The sequence below is a fragment of the Rhea americana genome, unplaced genomic scaffold (genome assembly GCF_003343005.1).
Source record: "Rhea americana isolate MKP2758 unplaced genomic scaffold, rheAme1 scaffold_41, whole genome shotgun sequence".
Classification (NCBI taxonomy): Eukaryota; Metazoa; Chordata; class Aves; order Rheiformes; family Rheidae; genus Rhea; species Rhea americana.
The window spans coordinates 2821220-2843355 of NW_028186546.1; the positions used below are offsets into that span (position 1 = coordinate 2821220).

At 38.9% G+C, this 22136-nt stretch overlaps 1 protein-coding gene across 4 annotated transcripts in view; it reads left to right on the top strand.

Moving 5' to 3' along the window:
* Nucleotides 1–22136, top strand: part of CTNNA2 (catenin alpha 2) — a 433433-nt gene that overhangs the window by 384185 nt on the left and 27112 nt on the right. For all 4 annotated transcript variants that reach the window (XM_085314675.1, XM_085314674.1, XM_085314673.1 and 1 more), the window contains exons 13-16: nt 6656–6807; nt 14374–14487; nt 17810–17991; nt 20610–20715. In XM_085314675.1, coding sequence (XP_085170801.1) covers nt 6656–6807; nt 14374–14487; nt 17810–17991; nt 20610–20715 — 554 coding nt within the window. The remainder of the gene's footprint in view (nt 1–6655; nt 6808–14373; nt 14488–17809; nt 17992–20609; nt 20716–22136) is intronic.

Here is a 22136-nt window from a genome sequence, read left to right on the forward strand (position 1 = left end):
TTTTATGTGTCCAGATCTTGCAATATCTGGTAGCATATCTCCAACCAAACCACCGTATCTGTCCGGACATCCCTCTAAGTCCTGGAGAACATGAGTAACTTCCTGAAAGTCTTGTGTTTACTGCAAAATGCTATATAGGATGCGTATTAATCTTTTCTACATCTATCCTTTAATCGTTTCATCAGGCAAACGATTCATCAACAAATCAGTGAATARCAAGAAGGGAAAAGATGGTCTTGTGCTTCAAACAGCTGAACTCCAGTGATGCTCCATACTTTTCTCTACCACAACATTTAAATCAGTATGCTGCATACTTTCCYGCATTTTGCTACTCCTTTTTCCTGAGTGACCAATTTAAGACACACAGGGTYTGGCGTCTAGAGCTGATGAGGAGACACACTTGCACTAGCTGCAACAGAAGTGAGTGACCACTTCTCAGAGCACGTGATGGTAACTCTGAAAAGCCAATCTGATGATGTAAAGCACAGACATAATTAATTTTGGCACTTCTTCGTTCATGGTGACAAAGATATTGTTGGTTTGTGTAWGTGGATGTGTGATATGTCTCTGCACAACTCATTTTACAAGGATATTTGGATAGAGGCATATTTGAGCCCAAACCACAAACCATTTAAATCAAATCTGCCTATCTGGAAGCCATTTGGTCAAATACTGTCATGTGCAATACAGTCGTACCCTATTTTAGTATAGCAGTAAAAAGCTTTTTCTTTTTAATTAGCAATRTAATAATCACGATTGAAAATGTTATAAATTACAGTATTAAGTGAGTCTAGGGTTTAATAAACCTTTTATGAAATATTTAGAGTCTTCTGATAAGGAATTTACAGTGCTTATAGAACCAGACTTTGACAAACTCTTGCAGCTAAATAAGATGTCATGTTCAATTCCTTATTCATCGCTCAAACTAAATTGAGAAACTGTGCATTCTTCTACAGAGTAGGTCAGACATCCCATAGAAAWTATTTTTGAAATACCTGTTTAAAATACTTAAGTATCCTAGTAGACAGTTTTCCTTCCTCAGGTAAGTAAATTAATGTACGAAAAAAATAAGAGGAAGAAGTTGCATCTTGACTTTTACATTTTTTAAGTGATTGCTTTGTGACTTTCCYGTAATAAAACCTCTTAAATCTAGATAGTGGCTGGGAGTTTTTCCTAACAGAGACTGTTTTTTTAATGTAATAGGTCATTCATGGATTTTTGCTTTATTAGTTTCCTCTGATGACTCTTTGTTTATGCTACTCCCAATCATCCTGGATAATTCCATCTCTTTATGTGACATACACAGCTGTGATGCTTAATAGAAGCAAGTATTCTTGTATTCTTGATGTGAGATTTTTGGAGACTCTTCCTTCAATTTCTAGCAGTGTAGTGGTCCAAACCTTTAGCCTGCCAWGTGATTCTTGTATAACTTTATCCGAATCAGGTAGAACATATTTTTACAGCCACTTTAGGGTTATTTGTACCTGGTGATTGGCATSCAGATTTAAATGTCTTGTCTCTATGAACATGGCTTAGGGAAAATTAGGTGGTACAAATTCTTAAATGACTGAGAGCTACCTAGAGCTAGCCAGAGATGCCGCATATAAGGGGTGTCTGAGAACGCTCRTTTCCCTGGAGCCCAAGGGTCTGATTTATCTGGGTCAAGGCTTCAGGRAACAACCTCTGGACCCTGGGAAGGATAATTCCTCTGGATTCAAAATCCTGGCTACTGGAAAGAGCAGGTGCTTGTCTTTTTAAWGTACAACTCTAAGAAGTAGCTTATCTGATGCTTTCAAGCATCCTCTGATGAGGCTTTCAAAGTATCTGATGATACTTTCAAAAGTAGTCCACTGGCTATGAACATTGCCAGAGGTGAGACTCATGGGCTCTGTTCCAGTGGGACTTGGATGTCCACTAGGCAATTAACTTCATCTGTTTTGGACAAGCAAGGTTAGGTAAGACAAAACCCTTTTTCATATCAAATCCAAGAATGCTTTTCCCTCTAAATCAAGAAATAATTAATTTAGGTGCCAAAATCACCTCTYCTGTAAAACTTTAAAATCTTGATTTGTCAGAATGACAAGCAGCTAATGAGCTAGAAGTATTACTACTAGCTGGGGACCYGACTCAGTCAACATTTATGCGGATGCCTAATTTAATGCATGTAGTTAGATCAAGAGATGTTAGTGGAACACATTCTTCAGTCTAAGTATATGCATAACTTTTTTCAAGACCACAGCACAAACTAAGAAAATAGTTGATTTCCCCCCCAAAAAAAATACTGATTTATTTCTGAATCCAAAATTGGGAACCGATCTTTCTCTTCAGAGTAGATGAACCAGCCTCTATTCTGGTGCATTTACGAGCTTCAACTCCAGATACAGATTTTGTGTCTTTGCCTGAATTTGGCTTGTAGCTCTTTTGCTGGCAGCACAGGAAAATTCTTCTCTGTACAGTAAATGACAGACAAGAAAGACTGGAGGTTTTGTGGTTGCAACTGAGATATGTATTCCCTGTACAGCCCTGTCATGGAGCTCCCCARGTGTGGCTCAATAACCTTAACTGGAGAATAATAGAGTTCTTAATTTCCAAAAATGTTACTGTGTTAAAGGACAACATACTTAGAGAAACAATGAGAAATAGGACCTTATTACACTAAGATGTTTTTTCATGTTTGTCTAATTAAAAACAAGCAATGATGTAAAAATACGATTGGCAAGCAAGTGATTCATAACACAATATAATAGCTATTTCCATTTTCAAAACGCAGATAATGTTCACCTGTAATAATGTAAATTAAGGACTAAACTGTATCCAGGTCTGCAAGGTTGAAATTGCTGAAAGAAGCCTTTCCCACCCAATGGGGCAGCCGCCGGGGTAATACRTGTAGGCTTCCCACTGTCATTCCCAAGGAGCAACCATGCAGAAAGGGACAAAATCCCATACAGACAGCATGGAAAAATGTGGGCGATCCTGTCGTCCTATAAAGACGTTTGAGTTCTGCTTTGAGCTCTCCCTCTTTGCTCCTTGTACAGCTCTGTTTCAAGTCAAAGTGCAGTCTTGAGCCAAATAGCACGGTATTAGGGAAAACCAGTATTTGAGTTTAAAACTTATCTCAAGAACTTAAGTGTTTATTTCTGGTGAAGAGTGTTTCTTACTGGAGCACATTATTCAGGATGTGGTGCTGAATGAGGACAGTACAACTTTCTATTAAATATTTTAATGCCTATCTCCCTGATACCAGGAGAGTCTTGATTTAGCAAAAAAATAATCCGTTAAAATATTTCAAGTCTATATCTTGTCTGAAGATCTCTGTGCCTAAGGCTGTAATCTAAGGGGGTCRGCTTATGATCAGACTTGTATAACAGATGCAGCACATTACCCCTCCCTTTTTTGTCTTGTGCTTTGATTTTTGTACATCTGAAACTATACATCAAGTAAAAAAGTTTGGATAAAAATAATTATAGCCCAGATAAAAAGTTTAGTTGTTAAATGTAAATTAAAATACATAGTGCAGGAAAAGAAATGAATTACAATGATGAACTAAAATGAGAATCTTTATCTTCTTTTGTGGGGAAAATTATGGGCAGTGGAATCTATTAGGCTATGAACTGATTTTCTTCAGGAACTGGTAGAAAATCTTTCACTTGAGTCAGGTAAACCTGAGGCAGACATAGCTTTCGGAAAAAGAATATAGAAGCAGTCTATATGGTTTGGACTAGACTGTATCGTAGAAAAGAGAAATATGTCTGGATACAACCTCAGAAGACTTTTTTTAGACAATTTTTAGATCTTTCCTATTCACATGCTACAAAAATCTCAAAGTGAGCTACTTAAAAGTGGACACAGTACTCCAGCTGAGGCCTCACTAGCATAGACTGCAACTTCATCGTATCTATTCTCAAGGCTCTTTTTTATATATTGTAATAATTCCGGATTGACAGTTGCCATTTTTTACGACAGCATCACATTGTTAGACACATTGCTAGAATCCACTTGACATATCTTCCTGCTTTGACAGCGCACCGCTGGTAATTATTCCTTGAGATGCTTCTTCTAGTGAGTTCCACATCCACCTTACAGTAATTTAATTCATATTTCCCTTGTYTGTCTCTGAGAATGTCACGGGCATCCATGCCAAAAACCTTCACAAAGTCAGGCTCTATCACGTCTCCTGCTTCCCCCCTGCCCACCAGCTCGCTATCCTGTCAAGCAAAATATTGTAATGGTTTGCGGTGACCTGTTCAAGACAAATTCATGTTGCCTGTCTAATACCTGTTCGAAATATAYGGGATAATTAAACGTTAATTGTTTTACATTGTGTTTCATTTTCTTTCTGGGTACTGAAATTGGGTAGAATATACTGTGATTCTTCCTTCCTTATCCACATTTAAAAACCRGACACATGCTTTTTCTTCTTTTTCTAGATCCCTGGAAACTTCACTGTTATTCTTGAGTTCTCAAAGATTGAGATTCTCGGAAATTGCTTTGATTATTTTCTTAATCACTGCAGGGTAAATTTTACTTTGCTCTGCTAACCTGAAGATATATTTAATAGATCAATTTATGTATGTTTATGTAAACGTTACCCAAACAGCCCTTTCCTGATTCGGGTCTGTTGCAAGTCATATTAATTATGTGAAATATCTGATCATATCTGCTACGTAGGAAACACAAGACACAGATATAAGAACCCTAAATATTAGGGTTATTTGTCTGCCTCCTTCCCGACTGCCATTTTTGCATCCTTAGCTTTCCTTGTGTTGTCCCAATGTACCTAAATAATTTAGCTTTATTCTTAATATTTACTATTTTTCATTTTTGTTAATGATTGCTCTTTGACTTTCAGGTAAAAGACCTCCTTATGGAACCATATTAGTCTCTACTACACTTCCTTGGGCTCCATTAGTCAAGATAACGTGATGTGTGCATCCGCTAACACTGKTTCCAGAGTTTCCAGTTCTCTTCAATTCCTTTTCCCTTTAAAATCTCCYCTAAATTACCTTCCTGCAATATGTGCTTAGACCTTATTGCACTTACTGAACGATATGTATATTGGAGACACAACTCTGTTCTTTCATGAATGCATGATGCACCGCTACATATAGGCAGAATAAAGAAAGTTTGAATAGATTTAATCCTTTAAAGGGGTTCCCCTTYAGAAAGCAGTATCCAGTGAATAATACCTACATGCTTGAACCTGAAAGGTTGAGTTCATAGTTGCTCTCTGGTCTTCTTCAGAAAGTAAACTATTCTTGAATCACGTTTTGGGGGGTTTATTTTAAATCAGATATTATTTTAACATAAGATGCATAAAACATTTTTTACGTTATGAATACAGCCTATTTAAGGACATTCATTCAAGAAGGAAAAGTGGTTTCCTGCTGCAGTCAAAGCTTGCTTCTGTTGTTGAAATGACACTGGAAATTTCCCTTTGTGTTCATCATTCAGGATCAGGCTTCCAAAAAGTATATTAGAGAAGTATATAGGGAAAAGACCATAAGGAAAGATAACTCTCTAGCGAGAAAGGCAACCAAGTCAGGAATCATCTTTTCCAGTTCTTCCAGTTATAGTGTCAAATATAGCCAATAGCCCTGATTTAGATACCTAGATGCTAGGAAGCAGCAAATAAAAATTATGTGACTACAGGGAGAAGCTGGCGAACTGTGAAACTTAAGCATGACCCAGGTTCCTTGAAATCTGTAAAAACTAAACCCAATTGATTTTGGATCCAGGTTTGTAATGAAGCGTTGATTCTATGTGCCCTATAGTATATGAGATCCCTACTCTGCAATATAGGTGTAAAAATATTTAAGTATGGACGGAACTACRTACAGGACTATAGGTGTATTATACTTATTGGGACCTGATATTCATGTTCTTGTTTTTAGGATTTGGGTTCTTAGAGRTCTGATTCTGGGAACATATATTTTTCTGTGTAATGCCAGAGATTACACTTTCAAAGGAATCACTTAAAAAAATTTGAAGAAAAATCTCCTAACATACTATGATTACTTCAAGAAATGCCTTAAAACTATTTAAATAAGTAAATAATTACTTTAATTGTGCATTCATAAAGCATATAACATACATATTGTATATTGAAAACAAAGCATAATGTTCACAGTACCTGGAACCATTAGSTTATATCCGTGGCTATCTTTTGTGATAGATACATGATGATAATGAAAACCAGAGTGTTCTTTTATGTGCCTTTACAAAAATCATTTACCAGATTGCGTTCTAAAAGTGTTTTGTCCTTTACAAAATGATTGTGATTCAGCCTGAGCTGGACTACAGGTAGTAAATCTGAATTAATGAGCATAATGGCTGAGTTTTGTTGGGTCACTTGGTATAAGTAAAGGTGTGTACTGTACTCAGTCCAAACTGTAAAGGTTTTAAGCACGCTTTGCTGATATCTCAGATAACTTGCAATCCTTTAAAGGTTAATAACTCACACTGCTTAAAGGAAGTTTTACATTCTCTATCATGCAGCTGGAGGAGGGAAGATGAAGACAGCTGTCTTGAGGCTTCTTGTGTCTCGAAATTATGGCAAGACTCTGCTCCATGCCTAGTATTAATGCCTGAGGGGGGAGGAAAAATGTTCACGAAGGGAGGCGTCTAACCCCACTGCCTTTGCTTTTGTTCCATCCAGTCATGCCGCGTTTTGCGGAGCAAGTGGAGGTTGCCATTGAAGCCCTGAGCGCCAACGTCCCGCAGCCGTTTGAAGAGAACGAGTTCATAGATGCCTCCCGGCTGGTTTACGATGGAGTTCGCGACATCAGGAAAGCTGTTCTGATGATACGGGTACGTGAGGCACCTGGGAAAGGAAAAGGTTGGGGCTTTGTGGGAAGCATCACCTGGAAGGAGAGGAGTATGAAAGCTGCTTGGAGTCAGCGTAGCTTCACGAGAAACAAGAAAAGCTTGACGTGGAAATGTAAAACAAAAGTATGCGTCGCGGAAAAGATTTTGCAAGTAAAGAGAGTATGAGAGTATTTTATCACTTGTAAGTGAAGCTGAAACTTATAATATTTTAAGAAGCATTAACAGAGGCTCTGTAAACAGCTATCTCCACCTGAGTCGTCATCTGTCCCACATGATTTTTCCATTCCAAGGCCTCCCAGCTCAGAGACTGGCACTGTGTGAGCCTAGGTAGTCTGGCATACGCCGGAAAATACATCCAGGGGCTGCACCAGAGTTATTTTGTTAATTACCTAGGAGAAGATTTGATCCCATCTGCCCCTAGATGTAAACTTCATTGTGGTAGAGCTGTTTCTACAGTAATAGCATTATTTGGTTAAGACCTTGAATACGTGCGTGGAATGAGTCTTTTTTTTTTTTTTTTTTCCTAATGTATGTATGTTGCCTGAGATATGAGGTAAGTCTGGTTAAAATCTAAATGACTAAATAAATTATCTTGCTGCTTCGCTGAGCCTCTGAAAGGATGATTTTGAATGTTTACTGGGGTAAAGAATGTGTCATTTCAGCGCTGAATAACCAGTTGATTCAATTTGTTCAGGCTTTTTTTTTTAAAAAAAAAAAAAAAGCTAAGCAACATAATAATTATGAGAGTAGATGTGTCTTGCTCTTCAATATAATCCGTAGTCAAAGATAGAAGAAAAAAAAAAACAAAACAAAACACAAAAGCTGGTTTGAACATCCCTTCGGGAAGAGAAACTCTTACCCCAAATTAAAATCCCCTTGAAATTGCCCTAGCGAAAGCCACCTCCAAATATAGCTATGGTGAAAATCACAGGGGGRAAACTGCCCCGTACTAAGCGACTAACAGTGTTAAAACAGCAGCTCGTCCCTTAGAGCAAAGGGATAAYGTACACTTGTGGCTGTGAGTGTGGTACGGCACTGACGAAAGACTTCGGGCAGTCGGAGCACTCCGAAAGAGCTTCATTTTAGTCATCTGTCACTATGGATTAGCATTTACCCAGAAAGCTTTTGAGACACTTAATTTTATATCTGCAGAACATAAATTCCATTCCGGTGTCCACTGCTAATCCCAGGTAGCCTGAATTATAGGCATGGTCCATGATGGGAGCAAACTCTTCTTTTCTGCCTATGCGATATTGGGGTAGATGCAATTTTGGGGCAGATGCAACTCTTCCAGATTGGAAAGGAAAAGAAAGATCTGCATCATAAAAGATTTCMATTTTTCCTTTGGCTATCCAGTTCCAACAGCAGTTTCCAAACTTTTCTTAGGGCAAGAGCCCCTCTGAACCTTAGATCAGTATGTGAGTGCTGGCATATGAATGTCTCCTGCACGTACCGAGAATGTGACTAAGAGAGGAATAGACTTTCCTCCTGCTTAAATATAAGTACATTCTAATCTTTTGTAGTCAAAAATGGTCTCTTGTAGTCACAGACAGAGCTGTATTTTGGCCTCTCTGGTCTGTGACTTGCTATGGACCCATTTTTCACCATCGCCCRCGCAGAGCTCCAGCTTCCCGCACCTCTTGCACATCAGAGCTGTCCCAGAGAAGTTGCCGTGAGACTCTCCATATCGGATGAGATTTGCTGCTACTCAGAAAGCACCATTTTAAATTCTGGAGACACGTTCCTCTTATTTCATTACTGTCTTCTTGCTAAGGTTAGCTGCTAGCTCGGGAAGCTGATCGGCACGCAGGCTTCCCAGACCTCTCAGAGCCGTCCCCGGTTATTTGTGCAATTGTGTCACTGCCACTTTCAGCTCCTCGTGCGATAGGAGCTAATGAATTCTGCTTAGGCAGATTAGGAAGATGTATTCTTGCACTCAGACAATTAACTCATGCGAGGAGCTGGATTTAGTGTTCCTTGCCCAGGCAAAGTACCAAAGCACTTGAATGGCCTGCGGTCGTTAGCCTCGTGAGTTAATTGGGGAAATGCACRTTTATCAATTTACGCAGATGAGGGTTTGCTGAATGAGAACCTCGCTCAATACACCGTCAGAAAATAATATGAGTTTCTGTTTGACACACTCCTTTTAGCGTACCTATCCGGGCAGCTCTGAGGCAACAGATCCCGACTTTTGTAAAAGCTTGGGGAATAGTTTAACAGAGGTTCAAGAAGCGTAGGGGAGAATCAGCTACGAATAACTGGTCTCCTAATCATCTACCTATCAATCTTGTGTTGAGATTGCTAGAAAAATTATTGGTTGAGGAAGGAGGATTTTCTTGTCTTGTTTTTCTGCCTCCTAAGTGTCCAGGAGGCAGGTTCCAAACCGGTTTCCAATAGTGATAGGCAGAAAAAATCATCTTGCACTAAAATGCAAAAATCATCTTGCACTAAAATGGAACGTAAAGCTATAGGATGAGGATTAGACCAAAAATAACATATTTTTTTGTAATCGTTATTGCCAATTGATTATCATCGCTTCTCACACACACCTTTTTCTCCGGCTGCAAAAGTTCTCGCAGAAGTAGAAAAGAAGCTGGCAAACTTTTCAGAGCATCTGACACAAAAAATTCTTGTCAGGCAGTAAGTGTTCACTTGCACGCCACAGAAGATTGAATTTGGCTGAGATGCTTCTCTCGTTCCATGGGGAAATAAACCCACATTTTAAATTAATTTTTGTTGGTATTATTACTTTTAGCAAGCTGAAGGAAAGGGAGGAAAAAAATCTCTATTCTTTTCTCTTTGAAAGGGGAAATTTTAATGCCTCTTTGGAAGAGAAGGGAAGATCATTTTTGCGTTGGGGACTATTAATGTAATCTATACAGAAGAAAAAAAAAACTTCCACAACTTAAGAGGTAGTATAAATTTAGGAGTATAATTACAGAACCTAAAAATATGCTAGAAAATCATAACTCAGTTCCATTATATATTACTGCGTGGGGATCAAATTACACTTCAGTTTTTTTCACAGCCACTTATAAAATTTCCTCAGTTATTAGACTGAAGCCTGCTCCAGGCCTAGGAAGGATCACGGTTGCACCTTTTCTCACTCGTACGCCGCTGCGAGGCCAGTTTTTTTCCTAYGGACAAGCGTGCCGGTAGCTGCGTCGCTGTTAGCGTTAGCCCCTCGTTCCTTGGCGTCAGCAATGCCTTCTGGAAGGAAATCTCTGGTTGTTGCCGCTTGGCGTGTTTGGGTTTACCTTGCCTTAGGGCACGTGAACGTGGTTCTTGTGGACGACGCTGCGCGATGTGCTCCGGGAGCGCGTTGGACGTGCTGCCGCAGCCTGGAAAACGCGCCGCCGGCGCTGAGGGACGCCCAGACTAGAGCGAGCCTGAAGTTAAATGCAAGCGTCTGCAATGAGGGTTGTATAAATTTGGGGTCCTCAGCACCGACTGTTTTGATGTGCAAATCCTCTCCTGCTCTTCCAAACTGCCGGTTAACGTAGCCTTAGCAGTGATCCCCTCGGGGATAAACCACAGCGGTGAAACCCGAGGTGCTGATCTATCCCGGATCCCTTGGAAAACGAGGCTCGGTGCAGAATCCCGTCATCTTTTTAAGTACCCTGTCCCCTAACTGCACCAAAGCAGAGTCTGCTTTCTACACGGACTGCCTGTTGCTTTTCAGGTTGAATTTAGAGTGTTAGTTTTTACTATAAATCATTAAATAGCTGGAGACCTGCTGTGCGAGAGGCTCTCTRCCTTTGCCAGGCAGAGTGTGTTTGCAGCACCAGAGTCACTCAGGCTGCAACTGCTTTTGTACAAAAACAACAGCCCAGAAGAGCCCAGAGTTGAATATAAAAGCCTGTTACAAAGCCTTTCTTCTCTTCAGCTTTCAGAAGCAGGGAGCATTTTACAGGTGAAGAATAGGGGTATATCTTTCCAGTCTTTCTTTTTTCTTCTTGGGAAGTTAGATTGACTTGGTGTTTGCAGTGCTGAATTTATTATAATTGCATCTTGCAATTTTTAAGTGCAGAGAGCACCATAGCCTAGTGGATCTTTTATCTTCATCGAGTGTGTTTGAATCAGAGAAATATAAAACAAATAGCATTTACAAATCTGCACATATATGCCATTTTACATCTTATGTATGCATAATTCCCATTTTTATACTGGAGTTATGAAAGATAGAACAAAATCATGTTGATGGAAGATATTTTGTTTACAGTGAACTCTTCAGCCTACCAGCCAGAGATATAACAAATCCAATGACTGGAAGCTGAAATTCCTATTAGAAATAAAGCATTCATCTTAAAAGCAAAAGCATATAGTTTATTATATGGATATGGGTTTATTAGATAGATATGGATTATATGAATGATTTATCTGCAATTGGGAAAGATCCTCCTTCACTGGGAAAATTCGGTAGGACTGRATGAAGAAGGTTAAAAATACAATCTACTTGTGGTAGAGATGCTGTACTTGAAAGAAAATTAGTACTGGGAAGTCCTGTGGCCCATGCTATGCAGCAGATCAGATCAGACTGAAAGATATGAAAATGGGCCATGTTTTCTATGAAAATCAATGAGTTTTGAAAATCTGCTAGTTCTGGAAATGACTTTCACKCCTTCTTCCACTGATGGTTGTTGGAGTTCTCTTTGGAATTTGTCTTTCATCTCAAATCCATATTTCCTCAGCCCCTGCGAACATAGGTTCAAGTCTCTGCAAGACTGAATCTGTTCTGCTTTCTAGCTCAGATAAATTAAGTTCCAGACTTTGTTGTCTTGGAAACTAGGTTTTAAATACCAAAATCCTATTAGCTGTGCAAAAACATTAGAGTTCTTATGATACATTTTGTAAGGCCCTGCTAAAGAGTGAAAATGCTTTAAGTCAAGGTACGTCTATATAACTATTTCTTTTTTTCTTTTTTTTTTTTTAACAAATTGGAGAGCTGCATCTCCAAGAGATCGGCTTGATCATAGCAACGGAGCAATGGGGAAAAACCTGTGTACTTTTGGAAACTTGCACCATATTTGAAATGGCAGCTTAAAGATACCAGTTCACTGCTGTTCTTCATTTTAATGAAAAATGTAGCCAGTACCAGAAGAAAAGGAGGATGTTAAATTCTCCACAGTCAGACTGAATCTAAAAGTTAGTTCTGGATTAGATCTCACTTTTACACGGTGAAAATATTAAGATTTGTTGTATCTGTAGGGTATCAATGATAGTTTTGTTAACCTGTCCTTTTGTTTTGCACCACCTTTTCTCTAAGTTCAGCACCAAAACCAAATGAATTTCCATCTTTTAAACACCACTGATTTCAAGATTGTGAATGTCAGGTAGTCAGTAACAGTAGAATATTGTTTCTGAACCTTTCTTTAAGAATAAGTGTATCAAACAGAGAAGTTTGAGAATGTTTTGACTCTTTTACAGGCATTCCCAAGTGCTCACAGTTTACACTGCTGGGACCTGAAGCTTTCAAGGTCACCCCTGGCTGATCTCTCCAGGTTAGGCTGTCACTCTGCTGCAGCTCTGACCATGAAAAGCAGGACGTGGGCTGCACGCTCAGTAGTCTTATATGTAAAAGTACAGAACAGAAGAAACTAAAAGAATATATGGGGGATGTAGTGCTGTTTTCATAATGCCCATCCATTGGGTTGAGTGGGGCTTTGGAGAAAGGGGAAGAGCCRGCTGTTTTATGAAGAAGGTGGTGACTATTTGCACCCTGTTGCTACTCTTCAGAGCAAAGGGTGGGCAGATGAAGAGCTAGGCCTATGTCTAGAAGTACTTCTCTGCTTTGCCACAGAGTTACATGCTTCTGTAAGTAGCTGATTTGCTTCTGGCAGATTTTAAAGTCACATATTGCCCTCAGGCAGCTGAAACTAGAGAATAAAGTGATTAAAGAAATTTGGACAGAAAAACTGTTGGACATTATAATGATGGGTACCAATCAGTCATCATTTCCTGTAGCAGGAGAGAGAAGACAAATTCATTTTTTTCACCTAAGCGTCATCTCCTGTCTAACCTGTTACACGCTCTCTTTGTATGTGCATCTCTGCGGAAACTCTGCCTGAGTTTCATTACCGTACTGTCATACTTGGTTATTTCTTCCTTCAGCGCTCCACATCAAAGCACATATTTAAGTTTTACTCCTCAAGCCAAATGAAGATGGCTCTGTTTCTCTCTCCACGTCATGTGCACTTCACCATGTAGCTAGCAACGCAGCTGATTTGCTGCTATGAACGAGGATGTGCACTTYGTGTTGGAAACCAGGCTGGAATATAAATATCCTCCAAAGGCTTCTCTACGATACGTTAGAGGGTTTGGACCGGTTCCTGGTGACGGAGCATCCTCAAGACAGAACTGTAATGACAACTGGCAATGATTAGCACCTCTGCTAGCAAACTTGACAGTGCCTCCAAGCAAGGGATGCCAGCATGGATGATTTCTTCCGTAATGGTAGCCCCTCTGGGTTGACATTGAGGCATACGGGTACGCAGTAAGGCGAGGAATTCTCCGGTGCTGTTGCGATCTCCTTTCTCTATTCCTGTAATTACGTATGGTGCTTTCAGAAGTTACTCCTGGCCAGACTCTATTGTCCTAGACACTATTCAAGCACAAAAGAGGAATATAATCTTCCCTCCCAGAATCTGTATTTCTGTTCTTGCGTGTTCTGTACCTAATAGAGTACTAAATATTGATTTTAAATACACTCTTTGTCTCTCTGTATATACGTAAGGTTTTCTGCTCCTATTCGGTGCTAGAAGGTGAAAACACTAGCGAAACAGATCCAGCAGTTATCTTTTTGCTCCCTCCTGCCAACCTTTTAAACAGCCTGAGGATGGCTCATGTATAACTGGATTTGAACAGTCTGCCCAGAGACCCTCACACCCTTCCTAGCCCTCGCACTGGACATAAAGTGGCTTCAGCTCAGATGAGGCAAATTGCAAAGATCTGAATTGGAAAAGAGCTGTGTTTTCCTAACTAGCAGAAAGACAGATCATAAATAAACTCTACATTTGTTTCAAAAGCAGTTGACAACCTCGTTTGCATTTTCTTTCTAGGGGAAATCTTTTATTCACTTCAATATCGCCTCTTTTTCTTCCCGAATGTGAGTTACCTTTTCCCAGGTATTTACTTTCTCCCTTAAAGATTATGTGGAGATTCCAGTAATATAGTAGGATTAGTGTCCATTTATAAATGAAATAACGTTATTTGGAAATACTGCATTCTGTTTTTGTTAATGTTTCCAAAGGATATTTGTTCCAGGGACTGTACTCGGCATGGTAACAGAGTTAAAAGRAGTTGCAGCAAGGTAATGATAAATGACACTTGTAAGGGAAACCAGAGTTGAAACAACTTAATTTTTAAGACAATTCAATTTCAGTTCTTGACTGCTTGGGCAGACAAGTTAATTTAAAAGGAAAGAGAAACTGCATTTGCTGGGAAGGTAGTTGATGAAATAAGAGCTTACTGTACATTGGACTTTGGCCGTATCCTTTATAAGCTTGTCATCTCCACTCTTCCACTTTCTCTCCGTGTCTCTCTTCCCAGACCCCTGAAGAGCTGGAGGATGATTCAGACTTTGAGCAGGAAGATTATGATGTTCGCAGCCGAACAAGTGTTCAGACTGAAGATGACCAGCTTATTGCTGGCCAGAGTGCAAGGGTGAGTATAAAACCCGTGTCCTGCCTTGGGTGTCTGTATAGCCAGCAAGGGAAAGCTGTGCCTCGGAAAGCAAATGCGATTTTACATCTTCAGGGTCACGTAAGAAAGTACGGGAGTAACGTAACCTCGCTGTTTAAAGTTTTTTTCGTGTCTGACATCCCTTGAAAAGCCCAGAGTTTATTGAATGATCTTCCTTAGGCTTAGGTGCCGCYGTGTGTCAGCCGGTTGCTCCAGCTGGTGCTGGAGGAGAAGGCCTTGCACATTTGGAATGTGCTGCAACTGGGGGAGTATTCGGCAAATTAAAAAAAAATAAATAAACCAAAAAAAATCCTGTCACGGCACCGGGTGCTGCGTTTAGAGAAGTCGTAYATTAGTCATGTTTCCCTGCGTGCTAACTTGTCAAGGAGAGCTGTTTAAGGTGGCAAATAGTCCCTGTAATTTCATTATAATTGAAGACGTTTGTTACTGAGTGAATGTAATTTTACCAGGATAATTATATCATGATAAACTGGAGTCATTGTGATTTGTGACCTTCGCTTATGCACGAGGATTGCAAATCAAGCTGATGAGTGCCGCAGGGGTCTCAGGTGCTGGAGAAGTGAAGTTTGTTGGCACGCAGGATCATGCCACCCTCTGCTGAGCGTTTACCTTTCGCTAAATAGGCTGCTTAGCTCAAATTAAAAGAAAAAATAAAATAAATGGAATACCATTTGACTGTCAAACAACGTCATGAAAATATGTTTGACTGGAAAAAGATTTTTTTTTTAAATAGTCCAGTTKATARCTGGTAGGGCACTGGGAATTATCTGAATTATTTTAAYAGTAGTTTTGTATATACTTGCAGATTTCTTTTGATGGAATAGCTTCCTGAAAGAGAAATGACGGGTTAAATGAGAAATAATGCCCCACATGCTCAAACACACCAGCAAAAGCTAGTAACTGTGAACAAGTGACTTCTTACCCTTAATCCTGGAAAGTGATTTCCAAGCCTGAGAACCTGAAGACCAAAAGGCAATGATGCTTTGGAGGATGACTATAGAGGACCTGGAAGGGGAAGTTATCAGTTTTTGTAGGAAGACCCACAATATGTTAGGGCTTGAAGCAAATATTTTAGACCCTGAAAAGAAAGACTATAGCAAGGTCAAATTTCTTTGGAGGTCTGGGAGAAATATGAAGCATAGATAAACAGAAGCTGCTTTCCGTCTTAAATCCATTTCCCTAGGTATTGAATACAGATGGTGAACAGACAACACTATATATGGGAAAAGCTGATTCGCTATCATTGCATTCCAAGAGCAAAAGTTTAGCACCTGCTATTGAGCTTGCTGGATGTCATGACTAGTAAGCTCATCACCTAGGTGAAGACCAGCTGGGTTGCAGGTCCCATCTCAAAGCGGTGGGCAGTGTGGAACATCACACCAGGAGAACTGCAGAATGATACCTGGATACCTGACTCTGACAACTGTGACAAAAGTTCAGGATGCAAATGGGTAGCTTTGGGGGATTTTTATATTTTGAARAGCATAGAGTCATGTTTGATATATTCAAAGAATTGAGTACCGAGAGAAGTCTCAAGTACAAAAGTTTTGAGATATACCTAGGATTGGGTATCATATCAATCTTTTTGATCTGAAAAGAAAACCAAAGAGGGACTATAAAATTGTTTTTACTAAGCCATTAGTTCAGCTAGGGACTTAAATTCTATTATGTTTATTGTAGTTATTATCTGTGCTGCATTTAAAACCTTCTGCTTTGATCAGCTACACGCTGTATGAACATCCCCGAATAACTCATAATGCAAGTGTATCACAAGAAGCAAAAAATGGATGAGAGCAAAAAATGAAAGCATGCTAAGTAGAAGCTGTACAGTCCACTGTCTTGAGTAATTCATTGAAATGAGTCTGCTAAGCAGAATAATGCCTTATTTGAACCTTTTTCTGTAGAAAAACTAGATTTTTAGTTGTGGACTGTAATGGCTTTGTTTAATATGCCTATTCCCTAAAGCTATTAGCATTTCAGCTGAAGAGCTTCTGGTCTTCAGTTAGAAATAAAAATTGAATATGTGAGCTGCCTTTGCTGCAGGGATATAGGTTCTCTGCAAATGCATCAGCAACTGGAATAGAAATGCTAAAACATTGTATACTAGGATAAAAGTGTGCGAGTTAAGTTGTCAACAAAGAGAAACGACACAGAAAAGACATACAGGTCAGCCTTTGGAGTTTTGCTGCTTCATATCATATCCCCTTAATTTCCGTTAATTCATCCGTTCTAGTGTTTTATACATATATTTATATATTTATTTATTTATAAGCCTGACTTACACTGCATTTGACTGTGGAAAGACTAACATGCTAACATTTGAAACTGCTGAGTTACATTGATAAGGCCTAATTAAATCTCATGTGTTGAATTTTAATTTGATTAACTTGCAAATTTCTCGTTTTCTGATCCGCTGTTTGTAACCTTTTTTTAATTTCAGTTTTGGAAAAGGTCAATTATGAATTTTTAAAAGCCAAGAGCATTTTAAGAATATGTAGAGAAAGACTTCAGTTGATTGAAAGTGACATAAACAAGGAAAAATGTAATGACACTTAAATATATGTCACACCCCATTAAATGCATAATGTGGTCTTCAGAACCCTACAGCCAAATAGTAGCTCAACTTGGAAATCATWATTGGAAGTGTCCATTTGATCTTCAGAAGTAATTATTATAATTTTGTAGGGTTTTCTTTTATCTTTTTAGAAACTTTCCTGCCTTATTGGTAATGTCGAGGCGGATGAATATCAGCCTATTTAGTGGCTTTTTGCTTATCCTCCAAAAGACAGCTAGACCTCTGAATGTTATTGAAAGGTACATTCACTACAAAWATTCACTTCAAATGTGTTATTTTGCATGTCATGATTTATTTTAGTGTTATGTAGAAAACCTGTATTTCTGCAGGTAATGAAGATGARGGAGTTAGAGGCAAATCAGTCTCTGCCTTTTACCTTAGATTTCATTCATTTTGTTGTTCCTAAAGGTTAGGATGTGACAGGAATTTTTCCTTAATCTTCCTGTGTGGACTTGTAATCTGGACTTAAACTGGATGCCAAAGCATCATATATACAGTTTTTAAATTTATGAAAGGTATAAAAAGGCCTATAAATAGCCTAWAAATTTGTTTGTTCTCTCCTAAAAGAAGTTAAATATCTACTAGATTTTGCTTGGCATCTTCAACTCGCACAAAAGAAACTAGAAGCTGGGCATGCTGTTTAGACCACTGGAAATACATATAGTTTCTAGCTTTCTTTATGTCCAACTTCTCCCATTTTTCCTCCAGGCTATCATGGCCCAGCTCCCCCAGGAGGAGAAGGCAAAAATTGCTGAGCAGGTAGAGATATTCCACCAAGAAAAGAGCAAACTGGATGCTGAGGTGGCCAAGTGGGATGACAGCGGTAACGACATCATTGTGCTGGCGAAGCAGATGTGCATGATTATGATGGAAATGACAGACTTTACTAGGTAGGGACAAGTTAATCCATGCTGGGGGCTTCACATGTCCTGCATTTTTTCATTAGGTTGCATTTTTGAACGTGGTGAGATGATGTGCTGTGTTTCGGGGGACCTAAAGCCAGACATCACACGTCATACGTAATGGGATGAGTTGTATGGTTCTCTGCACATAACTGCTCTGGATTTTTCACCATATGCGATTAAACACAAGGAGTTTTTGTTTTATTTGCAGATCCATTTTATCATCKGGAATTTTAGTGGCAAAGATATTCCGTGATCTTACAGGCGCTCAGCTGACATTTCATTTAGTACCCATCTAAATGCATGTGCCTCTCTGAACTTTCAACATTTCAACACAATTTGTGTCAATCAAAAATAATGGCAAAACTATTTATATCATTTTGAAGACTGAATTTCTTTCCAAAAAAATCCCAAACTAAATGAAACAGGTTTGATCTAATACTATATTGGAGTCTGTCAGTAATTAATCATTTTTACTTTCATTTTTTTTCTGTTTATGCCTTCCTCATATCTAATTGCACTGCATCAWAAGGCAGTTCATTAATGATATCATATAAACAGATTTTTTTTTAAAATATAGTTATATTGTCAATCACACTAGGGAGAACATTTTGCAAGATTCTTTGAATTACAGATCACCATAAACAATTAAAGCTTATTCAGTGTTTGTTTTYCATGAAAGTTCAAAAACATAAATGGTATTAATCAAAATATGATTAKATAAAACTAGACAAAAGTCTTCATGTTTTTCTTCAGAATTAGAGTAAGACATGATCACATCTTGTTTCTGGAGCCTTCAACCCACTTCAGAGGAAATAATCTCTGCATTAATAATATCAAGTTTGCACATACATAATATGTATGTATATAAATACCATTAATTTGAAAATAGCTTGAATATTTGCACTTGTATAGGTAGTTAATTGGTATAGACAACTGCAAATGATTTTATACACTTAMAAATTAAATATTAATGTAGAAAGTTTTGCTTTTAGTTTAATAGATTCCTGCTATAGTAATTTCTGAATGATCAGTCTCTCAGTTTACCCATTTTATTCTCAGTTTATGCTTTTGTAATTATTCTTTCAGCAGTGGAGTCATCAGTCCGGTATACTGAACGACAGTGTACAATCTCCTGCAGAGAGCTGTTTTAGAGGCAGTTTTAATTACCTTTATAGCATCCTTGTCTTTGGGCCTCTTATCCTTYCCTCCAAAACCGAAGTGAAAGACTGCCCAAGCAGTGTCATCATTTCTCAAGAGCAGGAAATAATGTCCTAAAGTAGCATCYCAGAATATGAACACTTTCTGCAGCCTCCTAGACTACCTTTGATACATTAAGCATTGAAAGGAAAGTTTTGTAATTACATTTTCCACCATCAAAAGAACAGAACTAATATGTGAATGAGAGAAAACCACTGTCGCATTTGGATTAAGAAAAAAAATCAAAGTGCACCTCTGCCTATGTCAGAKTCCATAAAAACCTATTTAATATATTCCATTAAAAAGAGAACAAAGTCCTTCACACCTTTTGGGCTGACTGTAACCTCAGCAACATTAAAATAGAATAGTTTTTTCAAAGGTAGGGAATTTGTGACTGTCGGACGTGCTGATCCGCTGATAGAATTAATGTAGAAGCATACAAAGTCACCGAAAAGAATATGTGTTACAGTTTAAGTTCAGCAAAAGTGGGAGACTTGTGGTACTTTGGGATCTGTTTGATGTGGGAATGAAAGAAAAAAGATGCAAATGGAACTACATTTCAGTTATTTATAGCAATAGACCTGAAAAAAAATGGTTTTGCAAATAAACCGCTGTCATTAGAAAAAATGCCTTTGGGTTTAGGTTAAAAAAAGCCTAAATTTGAGCATCTCATGATTTCCCGTCAAAGTTGTCTGCAGATGCGTTTTTCCGTGCAGTATGAGGAAAGAAGTGTCTTTGCTTCCAGCTGGGAGGTGCTGGTGAGCAGTGGTGACCACACTAGAGACAGAGTTGGAGTTCTGAGTCTCAATCCAACCCAGGAAAGTCTGCAGTGACTTTTTACTTCTTTCTTTTTACACATTTTGGTAACTTTATTGATTAAAATTAGAGYTCTGTGCATCATCTTACAAGTAATTGTGAAAGATCAGTCTTAAAGCTAATTATGCAGGGTTTATGCCTAACAGGATTATGCTTCAATTAGCTTTGTTGTTTTCTGACAACGAGCAAAAAGAAAAGGTTGTCTAAAGTGTGACATTCTTGCTCTAGATGTGACAGGCTTCGTGTTAAGCACTGGCCTGGGAATAACATAACTTTTAAAAAGTTGTGTATTCCAGAAAGAATGTTGGCTTAATGAGCACTTAAAAATGCGTTTACTATTACATATAGTTCATGTACTTGAAGGTGCCATCAAACYAAATTGCTAGTGAGGCATTTTGTGAGAGAGAGGAAATACAGCAGAGCGATTTCTTAATCAAGCTGTGCCATAACGAGTAGTTAAAAGGTGAAGTCGCAGTAAATTAAGACGGCTTCTGTGTTGCTGTTTTAAAATCAAATGCTAAGCAGGGTCACTAAAATTGTTTCCTTGCGTGATTTAATTAGATTGTGCCTAATCCTATCGTATTTCACAGAGGTAAAGGCCCGCTGAAGAATACATCGGATGTCATTAATGCAGCCAAGAAGATTGCGGAGGCAGGATCTAGGATGGACAAACTGGCACGGGCAGTAGCTGATCAGGTAACAAAAAAAGAGTTCAACTCCTGCTAACCATTCTTCGGGGGAAGGATATCTTTGCTGCCAGAAGACTACCTGTTGAAAGGCACTGCTTGGACTCTGATCTGCCCATTGCATACAGGCCGTTTCTTCTGTAGCAGTCAGTTKGGCTTTTTGCAGGACGAGAAAGTCGTAAATGAGTCTCTTGAAACCTCTTAAATTGCATCGCAGCCTCGCTGAACGTGATGCTGTATCTGCTGGCGTGAAGGCAGCTGGGAGCTTGATGCTCTGCTATCCTTGAAGAAAGCCCAGGCCTCCTTATACTCTTTCTTCCAGGAGTTTCCCTTGATACTGCACTTTTCTCTTTCAGGATTTTCTGACTCCTTGTCCTGTTCTCTGCATCGGGGGATTGTGCTCTGTACTGCATCACCCCCTGCCTCTTATACAGTCCTCTTTTGAGCAGAGCTGATGGGATTTTGTCTCCTCCATGGGTGGTTTTCCCCCTAACAAATGCATTTCACAACTGGAAAGATGAACTTGCCACAGCCTCCTTTTTTCAAATTGCATTAYTTATGCATTTGGAGAGCCAGAGAAAGCATCATATCCAGAGTCAAGAGCCAAATATCAAAATCCAGGTGTTTAGTTCTGAGTACCTAATTTTAGGTTTAATCGAGTTAAATTTGGCTTTTTTTTTCTCTTGCAAAACAATTCTTTCTCCTCGAACAATCCTCTGGACATACTCTATAGAAAGAGTGAGAGGAYGTAGGAAAAGAAAAGAGAAATAAAAATTTGAGATCTACCTGGGCTTTTAACTTTAATTTCTGTGATTGATTTCCTTCATCYTGCATTTTGTATTTTCACCTCATGTTAAGATAAATATCTGATTTGCTGGCATACATCAAGCAAACCAGCTTTTGTCAACAGAATACGTACCCCATGTGCTGTCCATGTCTAGTATCAAGAAGGTGGCAATTAAATGATGATAACATTGGAAAAGCTCATGTGAAATCCTCCTAGCACTGCCTAACTACGACTGTGGGGGGCTTGCTTCAGACCTTTATATAGAAAATGTTTTTGTGCAGCCTTAGGAGACCTTGGATCGTCCACCACTGATGGCACAATGTTTTACAACAGTTTCATTGCAGATTTCCTCCCTTATCATTTATTTATCAGCATCAATCATTGCCTTCCTACATTTTCTTTTTCTTTTCATTGGCATCTAGAGACAGTTAGATGAAGGTAGGAATTATATCTTCCTTGCCTCAAGTCTTTCTCTTTAAAATAAGCATTTCTTTCTTTTTTTTTAAGTAAGCATAAAATGGCATTAATACATCCTGCCAGGGAATATGGACACGACTTGCAAGMAACCCAAAGCTGCACATTCTCCTAGAGCCCCAGAAGGTTCAGGTTTGGGGGTTTCTTCATTGTCAGAGAGCCTGTTGCCT